This window comes from Anastrepha ludens, chromosome 6, assembly GCF_028408465.1.
Source record: "Anastrepha ludens isolate Willacy chromosome 6, idAnaLude1.1, whole genome shotgun sequence".
Classification (NCBI taxonomy): domain Eukaryota; kingdom Metazoa; phylum Arthropoda; class Insecta; order Diptera; family Tephritidae; genus Anastrepha; species Anastrepha ludens.
In genome coordinates, this window is record NC_071502.1 from 91,865,993 (window position 1) to 91,880,897 (window position 14,905).

At 34.6% G+C, this 14,905-nt stretch overlaps 1 protein-coding gene across 7 annotated transcripts in view; it reads right to left on the reverse strand.

The window, feature by feature from the left end:
• Window positions 1-13,339, reverse strand: part of LOC128868392 (cholinephosphotransferase 1) — a 58,240-nt gene extending 44,901 nt beyond the window's left edge. For 4 of the 7 annotated variants that reach the window (XM_054110432.1, XM_054110435.1, XM_054110433.1 and 1 more), the window contains exon 1: window positions 12,532-13,338. In XM_054110432.1, the coding sequence (XP_053966407.1) occupies window positions 12,532-12,749 (218 nt within the window). In that variant the 5' untranslated portion in view covers window positions 12,750-13,338. Of the gene's footprint in view, window positions 1-12,531 lie in introns of all 7 variants that reach the window. The other 3 variants (XM_054110430.1, XM_054110434.1, XM_054110431.1) reach the window with 2 other exon arrangements.
• Window positions 13,340-14,905: the final 1,566 nt, after the last annotated feature.

Here is a 14,905-nt window from a genome sequence, read left to right on the forward strand (position 1 = left end):
AGCAGTTAAGTAATGACCGGAAATTCAAGGGGGTATAGAGCTACTCGCATTACTCGCTACCTGACTATCCAAAGCTCTAGTTTGATGCCGTGGAAGCGACTGTAGCGACTTTTTTTATTTCAGAAGTAATTTTATATAACATTATATTATATACCTATGTAAATATGTAACGGCGGCCGCCGTAGTCGAATAGATTAGTACGTGACTAGCATTCGGAATTCAGATACAACGTAGGTTCAAATCTCGGTGAAAGACCAAAATGAAGAAATAGATTTTCCTAATAGCGGTCACTCCTCGGCAGGCATTGGCAAACCTCCGAGTGTATTTCTGCCATGAAAAAGCTCCTCATAAAAAATATCTGCCGTTCGGGGTCGGCTTGAAATTGTAGGTCCCTCCATTAGGGAAACAACATCAAGACGCATGCCACAAATAGGAGGAGGAGCTCGTTCAAACACCCATAAAGGGTGCACGCGCCAATTATATATATATTAGGCCGGGTCGATTTGTGGGCAGGCAAAACAATCGCCCATTGCTCTGTGAAAATCATATTCTAGGGATCAAAATAAGAAACTTTGACGAAGGAACCATACCTCTAAAACGAATTCTGATGTCCCCCAATTTGGGTCGAACTTTTTAGTTTCTTTTCTATAACTCACTTAAATTATTATTTTTTATTTACATATGTTCTAACTAAATAAATTTCTTAAGAGAAAAAATAGATATTATTGTAAATAAATAAAAACAAAGAAAAAACATAGCCATTTAGCTGATTTTTTCATGTAAAGGCCAAAAATGGTGATATTTTGAAATTGGGGGACATCAGAATTCGTTTTAGAGGTATGGTTCCTTCGGCAAAGTTTCTTACTTTGATCCCTAGAATACGATTTCCACAGAGCAATGAGCGATTTTTAAATCGACCCGCCCTAATATATATATATAAAGGGTTTTCCAATAACAGGTGTTATTTTGAATAGAATTGCGTTATCGAGAGATGATGAACGATTTTTATGACCGGAATTGGATGGTATTGATCTGGACAACACAAGCAACGAAACCATTGATCTTTTACGGGAAAAGTTTCCGAACCGTGTTATCTCTCGAAGAGGTGATCACAATTGGCCACCGAGATCTTGTGATTTAACATCTTGTGGCTTTTTTCTTTGGGACCACGTGAAAAAGAAGGTCTACGTCAACAGCCCAGGGTCGATTCAAGACCTCAAAGATGGAATTCGTGAGACTATCGAGGACATAGGGCAGCCATTTTGCAATGCGGTTATTGAAAATTTCATGACAAAGATATTGTCCTGTAAGCGTGGTGGTCATTTACCTGTTGTTATTTTCCACTATTAACGGCATACCTTCCTCTTTGTAATGAAATAAATATCCGATCATTTATATTAAAAAGTAGCATTTCTCTTTGAATATCAAAATAACACCTCTTATTGGAAAACCCTATATAATAATACATTTAATGCAACCATTGGTCAGACTTCTCATTTATAAAAATATGTATATTGATTTTTGTCAGAAAAACAAAAAAATGCACATATAAAATCTCAATACAAGGCTTAAATTTATAAGTTAAAAACAAAATAAAAAAGTACAATAAAAATGAAAACTAATCTTTTTTTCAATATTTGTCACAATTTTAATGCTTAGCGCATTGTTGTATCACATTACCTTTTCATTTACTCAACAAAACATTCTAATACAACTTTCCCAATTCATTTCTTCAGTTATAGTGCAAACAAAGTAAAATTCCGTCAAAAATTTGTTTAATATCAGTTAAGCAACTTGGCACTCAATTAGACAATAAACAAAAAGCTCGATCTCTCTCTCCCTCTCTCGATTTTCATTACTTCTCTAAGCACAGATTTGAAGCTGCCACTCTAAAAATCAAATCGACCGAAGACTCTCACACCTGCAAAATGTTCCAAAATATCTTGGAGATTACTTTATGTTGATACTAGCAAACCCGGCCCCCTTCGCTGGGCACACTAAAATAGAATAGATATGGTTTAGAACAGAAAATATATGGTTTTCATATTATTTATTTCTTTATTCTTTATTCAAGCGCTTTGGCATAAACAATATTTTTTGTTTTTCTATTTGTTTTTGAGTAAATATAAAATATAAATTGAAAATCAGGAAAAAAGAAGATTGTTTTTAAATTTCAAATCAACGCATATGAATAAACAATCGTCTTTTTTCCTGATCATCCATGAATTTTTCGTTTCAATTTATATGTTTTATTAAGCATTGGAGCTTTTTTAACCATTATCCATTTATATTTTTCAAAAAAAAAAAAACGAAAAAAATTGTTTTTTTCACGAACACATAATTTCATTCGGATTTCACATTAAATTCTCAAATTTCGTAAGAAATTATTCACTGTTCTAAAATCCACTCCAAAAAAATTCACAAACAATTTTTACATGTTGCACTTACGTTTTTTCCTTATGGCATCCAAATCAGAAAGAAATATTGACACATTGTAACTCACACTGTCAATTTGACAGTTTAGTTCCGCCCCAAGCGTTAAAAAAGTAAGCGACACTATGGCTGGCTCAAAAGAACGCTGTACCCGTTGCCACTGCTCCGAACTACAACCAAACTTTACGAAACCCATTTTCAATACTTACTTAACAATGTGCATAAGTTTGGTTTAATTCGGTGCAAAGACACGGCGGGTCCACGTTTTGACCTATATCTCGAGACCCCAGTCACGTAGCGGCATGAAAAATACTCTGCGGTGCAAAGACACGGCGGGTCCACGTTTTGGCATATATTTCCAGACCCTAGTCATCAATGGGTATGAAAATTACCCCGTATTAAAGCACTTATCAACAGCTTTCATTTGATACCCATATTGTACGTACACAACCAAAGGTTACCCGGGTCCACGTTTTGACCTATATCTCGAGACCCCAGTCACGTAGCGGCATGAAAAATACTCTGTACTAAGGCATTCACCAACAGCTTCAATTTGATACCCATATTGTACATACACGTCCGAAGGTTACCCGGGTCCACGTTTTGACCTATATCTCGAGACCCTATCTACCAATAGGTACTCAAACTATACGGAAATAATCTTCAATACCTACTTAACAATGTGTGTAAGTTTGGTTTAATTCGGTGCAGACACGGCCGGTTAGCGAACACACACAAAAAGTTCACTTTATTTTATACATATGTATATAAGATTTTTTTCAGTTTGTGTCCGAAAAATCCAAATATCTTACGGAACCCTATTTTTTTCCAAAATAAAATGTAATCCATGTTACTCTTGGATAATGTAGTTTTCGAATGGTGAAAGAATTTTTAAAATCGGTCCAGTAGTTTTTGAGCCTATTCGTTACAAACAAACAAACAAACAAAGTTTTCCTCTTTATAATATTAGTATAGATAACAACAAAGAGAAAGAAAGGGAGAGACTTCAATGCGGTGTTTGTTTTTTTACTATTGGCCTATAGAAACCATGTCATTTTACCACACACAATTAGTCAGCATTTATGACTGCAATCTGTTGGCCAACCATTTAGTTAACTGGCAGTGTAACCAGTTAATGTAAAACAGAGATATTAATTTAGAATCCAAACTGACCAACTAAATGAATCATTAATTTAAATAAATCTATGAATTAATTTGAACTACTATTGCAGTTTTGGAGGGTTGCAGTAAGGTGGGCGTTCTTCACAGACAGCAATCAAAGTAAAAGACAACTATTCATCATCATCTGCAAGCATGTGCACAATCTACAGGCTACTACGAGTATATACATATAGTATGTGTGTACATATGTATATGAATGTGAATATGTAGAAAAATAAGTGATCAGCTCAGCTCTACTTGCAGCGCTTACTCACTCGCCTCCTCATGTAGTTGTGGTTCAATCACCACAATATCGCCGGCCAGTAGCCATTGTGAATTCTGTGACGTGGCTAAACGCTAGACAGTAGCAAATTTGAAAGCAACAGCAATAACGACAGGGTTATAGGCAACAGTCAATAGATGAAAGTGATCATTAAATCAGCAGATGAGCGAAAAAACGTAGTGAAAATTTTTCTAGAGAAAATCAGAAGAAAGCCATGCGGTAATAGCTAAATATTATTAATAAATATGTATGTATATACGATGAATATGTATGTATATACGATGAATATGTATGTACTGGCATACATACTTGCCAACCTACATGTATTCATTTTAGTTTTGTAATTATTTAGAGACACCAATTGCAGATACTGCATGTGTATGTAATCACATTTTTAGTATATTTTATGAATGTACACACACAAGTGTTCACAATAATAATAGCGCGACATATTGCAAAATTTTTCCCTTTTTTGTTGTTATGTTTTTATGAAAGTATGTAGTATATTTATATTTAATCCAAATTACAACAACTTATAGTTTACAATTTTAAACAAAATTTAAACACAATTCTATAAATTTTCATCAAAAATCCAAATTTTCAGTCAGAATCTTTAGAAAAATTCTGAGTAGGCAGTTTCGTAGCATATAAAATTTTGGTATAAACTTGTGCCAGTTTAAAATGGCTCAAATTCGTGTGTAGATTTTTAAAGTTTTTCTAGATTTTCTTATTGACGGTGGAATGTATTTTCTTCCATATAACGAAAGCTCGATTTTTTTTCATATAGAGAAAATGTACAAAATGTCAAAAATCAGCGCGCCTCTTGAAGCTCCCCAAACTTGTACCACATACTCTAATTTTTTTCAAAGATTCTGAGTAAAAAGTTTGACATTTAGATTTTAATTTTTTTTTTATAATTTTGTACTAAGTTTTAAACTTTATGTTGTATGGTTTTGGCTGGAATTTAGAATAATGTCTATTGGGCCATTTTTAGCAAACTATAATGTCTTTATTAAAGAAACTTGGTGGAGATGTTAGTAAGGTGTTAAGGAACACTCTTTATAACTCCAAATTATTCGGGAAATAATAATTTCGTAATTATTTGCCTTCAAAATGCCCTCTGGAACTACACTATAATTTGCCACATTACACTATATATTTTTTAACACTTCACTAAAATTCTCCAAATATACACTCACACGCGAGTTTTTACTTGGTTTTATCCTTATATTAGCAAATGCATTTGTCCATACAATCACTTTCCAATTTTAAACGCGAATAAGAAGAAGATTGGAATGACAACAGTATTTTGTTGCCGGATGCAAATCAAAACAAAAATATGAACAACAATTAAGTATTTGAGTTTAGTGTTAATGATGGGGATGGGGTTTATTGAGCCTCCTTACTACATACACGCATATGACGTTTTAATTTTGGATTCAATGGTTTTAACACGGAAAGGAATTCTACGCAAAAATACTGTGGATTGCGTAGCCGGAGTTGGACTGATGAGGGTTATTTTTTTGAAAGGAAACGAGTTTTTTAATAAAGACAACTACGATCACCCTACTTGTTTTGCAGACATGATAATCGAATTTTTGTGGAGAAAATCTGTTTATAAAAGGAATGAGGACCCGTTTGTAAAACTGATCGAAGCAATACAATACACTTATAAACCGTAATTTTTGGCTTTTAATTACTTTATTATTTTTTGTGATACGCTTAATATCATCGTTTTTAAGTTTCGATGAGTTGTATGTTTGTATTTTCAAAAATATTTCTCAAATTTAAATTACAGAAAAAAAATACTGCAGTTTTACAATGAACCTTCCGCTGAACATCCCTGCATACGGACTTCGTTTGTATTTCAGGTATATGGCAACACCAACTTTTCGCTAAATTACAGAACTTTAACATTAAATTACTTAAAAACTATAGGCCTCCGGCAGGTGCGGTTTTCAGTTGGTTGGGTATACACCCCTCTATCCCCCCCCTTTTAACCTTTTTTCAAAGCGATAGACATTATACTAAATATTTCCCATAGTTTTTGCTGTAGTATAAACTATATTTAAAATAAAAATAATAAAAAAAGTGAACAGTCAAAACTTTACAATATGACGCGTTACTATTATTATGAACACAGGTGTATGTATGTTGTATTTACAAGTAGTTGCGACTCAAGCTTGAAGTTGTTAAAATTTACAAATATTTACAGACGGAATGTGCTAAAATTACACATTTCACAATTATTTTAACTTTTTTTTGTAAAAGGTTAAGATTTTCACATATTATTCGTAATAAAGAGATAAATAAACATATACGTATATAAAACTGGTTTTAGTAAACAAACATCTCAGTAAGAAGAGTTTCAATTAACTCAATTAATTTCACAAAAACAGCTTTCACTAAATGAAAAATAAATTAGATTTTGTTGTTATTGTAGCATAAACATTCCCCATACATATACGGGGAATGCTGCTGAAGTAGCAGTGCTTGGCCGGATATAAATCCGAGTCGTTCCGGTTACATAGAACTGACTGCAGTGGGAACGATAAATTGTATGTTTAAGAGGCTGCCTTCAAAATCAATTCTATAAATATAAGGACTTATAAGTTTTTTTCCGATTTAAATGAAACTGTGTCGGTATAAAAAGGAAAGGAAAATAACACTTTTTCAGAGAAAAATAAATAAATATCAAACACCCTACGTTTGACTGAGACGGTCCTTTCCAATTTCTAATATCTTTCCAAGATAATATAGCCAGCGAAAAAGGCAAATATGAAAATTCCGTGGGTGAATAAGTGATACCGTTCTTATTGCTTCATTCTTGCGTTGAAATTATAGTTTCGAGTGGCTGTTCTTTCCAGAACTATCGATATAAAATAAATTCGCGGTCATCCCAAAAACCAGTCACAATAACAACTTTCTTTGTTACTTCCTTCTTAACCTTCTTCGGTTTCGATTTCCCTCGATAAGTCTAATCACAAACTCTTAAGCTCTTATAACAACAATGGAATACTACAATGGGAATGCAACTGTTGTAGCACAATAATGAAGAATTCCCCACAAATTTTTGCGGAGTACTAATGAAGTGACTGGTTAAAAATTTTGGTTGTTGTTGCTAATGGTTCTACAAATACAAAAAAGAACCGGGTTATGGTAAAATTTCAGCTGAAGGAAGAAAAAAGAAAGAAAATACAAATATATTTTGTCAATTTCCTATTTGTTTACTTAATTTCTACACAAGATCATAAACACTCAGAAACCCAGATACCTCAAGATCGACTTATGCATTCAAAGTCCTGCCGTTCGTTAAACTTAGTCCCGATGAAATACAGTTGTTTGGTGACTGAACGTCAATACTTTGTGTTCTCTGTCCGTCTTTGGAATACCTTACCTTACAAAATTAAACGTATAAAAGAAAGCTCGTGTTTCAAAAATAAATTGCTTCGCTATCTTGCCGAAAATTGCTGAATGTACTTTAAATCTCTTCCTATTAATCCCTACTCCTACTACTACTATTTTTACCTTACTTTCCTTTTAATACTTTCTCCAACTTATACTTCTTTACTACTATCTGTAATTTTAATTTTAATTTTGATTTTACTGTTAATCCTTTTATGTAAACTATTCTTAAGGTCAATCATTGTAAAAATAACCTATGGTTGTATGTTTTGACTTTAATAATAAATAAAATAAAATAAATAAATAATTTTCAATGCAAGCAAACTTTCAATAAGTTTTAGCTGGTTTTCTGTTTGTTTACAATTTTGAATATTTTTCTCTTTGAGAGAGATCAGATAGCAATTCGCCAAAATATATGTACATGTTAAACCAGTAAATTTCTGTAAGGAGCATTTATACATTCACATACATATATGTTTGTATACCAGCTGTGAGGGTATGCAATTTGAGCGGACTGGAACACCAAACAGCAACAACGCTTAATGTGAACTTATAAATGACTAAAGATTTTTAGTTACTTTTAAAATATACACTACCGGTCAAAAGTTTGGGTTCACTTGAAAAATTGTAAAAATATTTCAGATAATCATGATTTTCTTCGTCAAAGATTTTTTAATATTGTTATTTTACAGAAAGTAATTGTGTTCAATACAAAATATGTTAACTTTTAAAGAAACCCGCAAGTATTTGTTCATATTTTCGTTTCCTCGATTCGTTTCCTTTAGCTCGTATTACAGCGTCGCATATTCTGGGCATCGTATCAACTAATTTACGCAAAGATTCTGCTGTTATTTGATTCCAGCAATTTTGTAGAAATGTCCAAAGTTGTTTTGTATTAGTAGGTTGCAATATTCTTACTTCTCTGACCAACTCGTCCCACAGCAACTCGATCGGGTTACAATCCGGCGACTGAGGATGCCATTCCATTTACTTGAGTTGTTTTTGATTTTCTTTGGCTGCAATGTAATCCTGGCAAAATTTTGAAGTGTGCTTAGGATCGTTATCCTGCTGGAAAACGAATCCGCTGCCCACAAGTCTTTTCCCACACGGAAAAGCGTGCCGTTGAAGTATGTTGTGGTAGACCTTTTTGTCCATGATACCCTTAATTTGTATAATGTTTCCAAGTTTTTCTCCAGCAAAGCATCCCCAGACTAACACTAACCCTCCACCATACTTAACTATGGGAACAACACATTGGTTCATCATGCGTTCAGCGACAAACGGCCAATATGTTGGCGGCGTCGTTTGTTGAAAATTTCAAATTTGGACTCGTCCGTAAACAAGACTTTAGACCACTGTTCAGTTGTCCACTCTTTATGTTTTTTAGCCCAATTAAGTCTCTTTACTTTATTTTGCTTTCGAAGTAAAAGTTTTTTGGCGGCGACGCACCCTTTTAGGCCGTAGTTTCTTAGTCGTCGCTGTACCGTCGAAACAGATACTGGAGCCTCGCGCGAGGAATTGAGTTGTTCGCGAATTTCAGGGGCTGTTAGAAAACGATTTTTTTTGCTTACAACACATATGAACTTATCCTCTTCATTTCACATAGTTTTAGGCTTCCCAGAACGATGACGACTCTGATTGCACCCAGTATCGCTCTTTCTTTGTAACGTTCACATGACAGCATTTTGAGAGACATTACATTTCGAAGCAAATTTTCGCGTTGAATAGCCTTCTCCATGTAGTGTCACAATGACTGCTCGTGTTTCTACACTAAGCTCTGCTTTCCGACCCATTTTAAATAATAAAACAAGAAATATGTAGTTTCATTTAAATTTTAATAATTAGAAGATAATTTTGGTATAACGTCGACTTGTATGTAAGTTTTTGTAAAACAGTTATTTTTTGGAATACAAAAAATTGTTTTACTTACCTTTTTGATAACAAAGATTACACCAACAATTAGAAATATAACTCTTGAAGCGAGTTTTGCAGCAGTAAGATGTTACGCGTAATAGGCACTAGACGCATTGGCAGAATGCAGCAAGTCATAACCCGTTCATGCTTGATCTACGCGTCTGCCATAGTCATTTTGTAAACAATAACAATCTCCTAAACTCAAACTAGTAGCAGAACGCACGTTTTAAAAACAAAACCACTAATAAGCCGACTTTATTGTGTAAAATTCCAAAATAATGTAAGTGAACCCAAACTTTTGACCGGTAGTGTATATCAAAATGTTTACTAATAAGGGGGAACACCACTGTGAACGCGTGAAAATTAAGTGATTTTGATGAATTTTTATTTTATAAGTAGGGATGATTATTTGAGGATCGGACAAATTATAATTTATTTAACATATATTCAACTATACTGACACAAATTTTTATTAAAAAATATTAAAAACTACAATTGTTATTAATATTAATGCAATGACGTCATAAAAAACCGATGCACCCTGGTGGCCACGATACAGCGGTGAAAAATCATCTGAATGCAAAAAACCAAAAAAATTCTTAATCTATACATCAATGGCTATCGTCGTACGTGGCGGTTTTTTTATTTTTTATTTTTTTGAGAAAATGGTGCAGGTTTGAAAATTGAGTTTGTGTTTTTACCCTTTTTTGTTTTCGAAAGGCTTGGAAAAATATTAATTTTTGGAATTAAAAAAAAACGGCTTGTACGCCTGTAGCCAATACATATATTACTCGTTCCCACGATAGTCGGTTCTACGTTACTAGAACGGCCCGAATTATTATCCGGCCAAGGACTGTTTATGCTACAACAACAACAACAACAACAGCAACCACTACAAATATTTTTTAAATTTATAAGAATTTAAGTATGTACGTCTGTACTAACATTATAATAGGTCTATTTATAAGTTCGTGCGGTTTTACAACAGATGGCGTAACTTGATTATTATTCCATCGATCCACATTTCCAAACATTCATTGGAGAGCTACTGTCGTAAGGCACAAACGTCAGTATAAGTTTTTTATTTGAAGCGTAAACTTGAGCGAACGTGCCAGAAGTGGTTTGCACGCTTTAAAAGTGGTGATTTTGGCTTGGAAGACGAAGAACGCGAGGGTGCGCCGCCAAAGTTCATGGATACCGAATTGGAGGAATTGCTCGATCAAGATCCGGCTCAAACGCAAGAAGAGGTTGCAAAAACTTTGGGAGTTGATCAATCAACCATTTCCAAACGTTTAAAAGCCATGGGAATGATCCGAAAGGTAGGCCATTGGGTGCCGTATGAATTGAAGCCAAGAGACGTTGAACGCCGTTTTATGGCATGCGAACAACTGCTTCAACGGCACAAAAGAAAGGGTTTTTTGCATCGAATTGTGACTGGCGATGAAAAGTGGGTCCATTACGACAATCCAAAACGTCGGGCAACGTATGGATACCCTGGCCATGCTTCAACATCGACGTCGGCGCAGAATATTCATGGCCTGAAGGTTATGCTGTGTATCTGGTGGGACCAGCTGGGTGTTGTGTATTATGAGCTACTGAAACCGAATGAAACGATTACGGGGGATGTCTACCGACGACAATTGATGCGTTTGAGCCGAGCACTGCGAGAAAAACGGCCGCAATACGCCGATAGACACGACAAAGTTATTTTGCAACATGACAATGCTCGGCCACATGTTGCACAAGTGGTCAAAACATACTTAGAAACGCTCAAATGGGATGTCCTACCCCACCCGCCGTATAGTCCAGACCTTGCGCCATCCGATTACTATCTCTTCCGATCGATGCAACATGGCCTGGCTGACCAGCACTTCCGTAATTACGATGAAGTCAAAAAATGGATCGATTCGTGGATTGCGGCAAAACCGACCGAATTTTTCACAAAGGGAATCCGTGAATTGCCAGAAAGATGGGAAAAAGTAGTAGTAAGCGATGGACAATATTTTGAATATTAAATTTGTAACCATTTTACGTCAATAAAGTTTCAAATTTCGAAAAAAAACCGCACGAACTTATTCATAGTCCTATTAGGTAAGTAAGATAAGTATGTATGAACAACATTAATGATTGATTAATTTTATTAGCATTTTAACGATGTGAAAATTTTTCATTTGCCCCATTTTTTGCTAATTTGCTTTTTTACGGTTTTTAACAACTCTTAAAAAGAAATCGTTTAAGTAAAAGCCCCCCTAATGCAAGAAAAATTCTTCATGGCCGGCATTTTGAGGGTCAAATCACACGCGGCTATGCATATAAAATAATGCGACAAACGCACAATCAGCAAAAGAGAAAAACAGTAAACCAAAAACAAACGAGGAAGCAATACTCAATTAAAGTGAAAAGTAATCGAATTAAAATTACCTAATTTATATATAATGTCTTTCTCCTTTTTTCTAAAATGTATAATGGGGCTAAAGAACATCAAAGGCAAAAATAAAGATAGTTTGGTTAAAATAGCGGCTGTGTTTATATTGTAGTTGAAATAATTGTAAGCATAAAACAGTTTTACATAAACATTATGAAATAAAAGTCCATAAAACAAAATATTAAAAATAAAAATTCCTAAATGTAAACAATCTGTTTTTATTATTTAAGGAAATTACAGATTTTTTCTCACTTAATTTTGTACAAATTTTATCAGCAGCCTATATCCAGTTTTGTTAGCCCCTCATTTAATGATTTCTCATTTCTCTCATCGACTTTATTGCATGTTCATTTGCCCAGCATCCGCTGCATTTATTATATACATACATACATATTTGCACCCACAAATTCGAACAACCTCGTCAACTGGCGATAAGTGTAAGGGGGTTTATTCTATGTACATCCTCTTTCTTCAGCTATTTCAATAACAACAAACGGCATTGCACGCAGCGCAGTGAGCGACGCTCTTGTTGTTATTGCAGCAGCTGTTGTCATCGGCACCGCTAATATACGGGAAATGTAAGTGCGAATTGCATTGCGGAATTTGGAAAATTCCAATAGCAAAAAAAAAACACAGAAACAACGAACTAATAAAGAAAATTTTATTGGACCCAATTATTCACACATAATTCACGATAATATAATACATAACTCTGGCATAAAAGCCAGAAAATGTTTCCCTCAATTGGACTGGCCACACGCATTTACAGGTTGGCCGCTAAAGTACGAAAAGTTTACGCAACACTCAATTTTGCTATACTAAAGTGCCAAGCTATTATTACCCTCAAGGAGGATTAAAGCACCCTGGGACAAGTACTTGCGTACCAAAAATACATTTCTCAGATACTCACGATACTAATATTAAAGTTGTCGCGATGTTGACAATCAGTCCAATAATGGTTATGAGATTGGGCGCCAGCCAGAGTGGCGTCATTGAGACGAGCCAATTCCACCATGGTTGTAGCCATGGATCCAGCAGACTACTGTTGCTGCAGGCGTATTTGTGTTCCGACAGTTTTTTCAGCTGTTGAGCGCTGAGTACGCGTTCCTTGTAGGTGATTGATGGCATGTTGGTGCACTTGAAATTGTTTGTTGCAGTAGAGGTAGATTTCGTACACTTCACTCAAATTTTTTTTTTAATTCAACAAATTTTAATTCTTTACCCTTTAGTGCGGCGATCTTGTGATTTGTCACTTTAAGCACAATTTATTTTTACTTTGCACCTGCTCTTGGCCTTTACTTGCATAAATACATAATTCACGTGTTTGACTTCTCGATAAAGTCAAAAGTTCATTTGCTCTATTTTTTAATTCTGCTGCGAGTAAAAAATACGCTTCTTTGCTTTTACTCGCACACAAACACACGAAAGCGCTATATTTTTCCCAAAGCCTTTACCGATCTATCACAACTTTTCGTCTTGCTTTTCTTATACTTCGTACTTTTGTTTGGACCCCAAATTAGCTTATTCAAATCGGTTTGTTGCTGTTAGAAAATTTTAAACTATTCTTTTAACATTTATTTCACACAATTTCCACGTCGTAACCCGATGAAAATGCACTGCAATCAGATGGTTGCAAAAAACACCAACGGCAACGCAAACGTCTGAGCGAAAAAAGCACAAAAATGATGGCCAACAGAAATGTCATTGATAATACATAATACATAAGCAGAGAAATTTTGCGGGAGTTCATGTACGTGTACGTCAAAATTCAAGTGTGTGCTTATAATCCAATCGGAACTTGTCAATTTGACAGCTAGCAGACACCAAGGTTGCATGTGCAATATGAACATAGATTACATAGTTTGCGCAAATTGTTTGTGTAGGGATCTATTAAATATAAAATTAAACTTTTCGATTCGAAACTTGTCCAAAATTTTCCTTCTAATCTTTTGAAATAAGTAGCACAAAAAGCCCTGATGGGAAAAACGGTGATTATCGTGTGAAAACTTCAGAAGCAAAAATATGTTTACAAAAAAGTTAAGCCAAGTTTTGGGATGTTTCTTATTATTAGGAAACCCATAAATGCTTTGGTATGCAGAATAAAGCGCAACATATCTTAAAAAAACGCGTTTCAAAAGAGTACGGGTTGTTGTTGTTGTTGTTGTTGTTGTAGCGTAAACATACCCCATATATATGCGGGTAATATTGCAGGAGTGACAGTCCTTAGCCGAATATAAATCCGGGATAATAAAACTCAAACAAATTAAATGGCGAAAGTCAAGCGCTAACCTCAAACCAAAATGCAGCACTCATTTCAATGATGAAGACAAGATAACTATTTGGCGAAATGAAAAATTGGCTACCAAACTATCCAACTTACAAGACAATATTTAAGGGGCTATTATTATTATTATTATTTATAGGAGATATATACAACCCTAACTTAATTAGCAATAATGTAAACAGCAACAACTGCCACAGTACAACACATACAAATATAGCTGTCCTAGTGCTACTAACAAAATGACAACAACAAAATGGTAAATAATATTTAACATATTAAAAATTTATATGCACATATTGTATGTATGTATGTGCATATGTACAGCTCCGGTCAAAATCTTAGTAGTGCACATACGTAAAATAGAATGGGTTAAAACAGTGCGTGTAATCGCCTTTATAAAAATTTGATTTTTCCCTCTTATAGCCCAAATGTCAAACAAAACAAATCCCAAACAAAATCCAACGTTTATCTTATTTCCGTAAGGTAAAATTATATTTAGATAAACTTCAGCGAATTTTGAGTGGTCAAAAACTTAGTAGTGTAACAAATTGTAAGAAAAATTTTGACAAAACTTTTATAAGATGGTGATTTTATTTTTATTTTTACATGGGGTTTTGTTTAGTATTTAAATTACTATTTTGTTGCATGACCTTTATTCTTTAGAATTGCAGCACAACGGGATTGCATTGAGTCAACAAATTTTTGGCATCTTTCAATCGAAATCGACTCCCATGCGCTCTTTACAGCTTCCCATAGTTGCGTATTAGATGTTGGCTTGCGTTGGGCTACTGCCTCCTTGACATCAACCCATAATTTTTCAAAAGGGTTTATGTCTAGTGACTGTGGCGGCCATTCTATTACGTTTATCTGACTCTCCAAACAAGCGGCATTTCGTCTCTGGCATATGGCAGCATGAAGTCCTTGAGTATATCAGCATATGAAGTGCCAGTCATCATTTCCTTTACCCAATGAATGGGTCCCACGCCTAGACAAGAAAAAC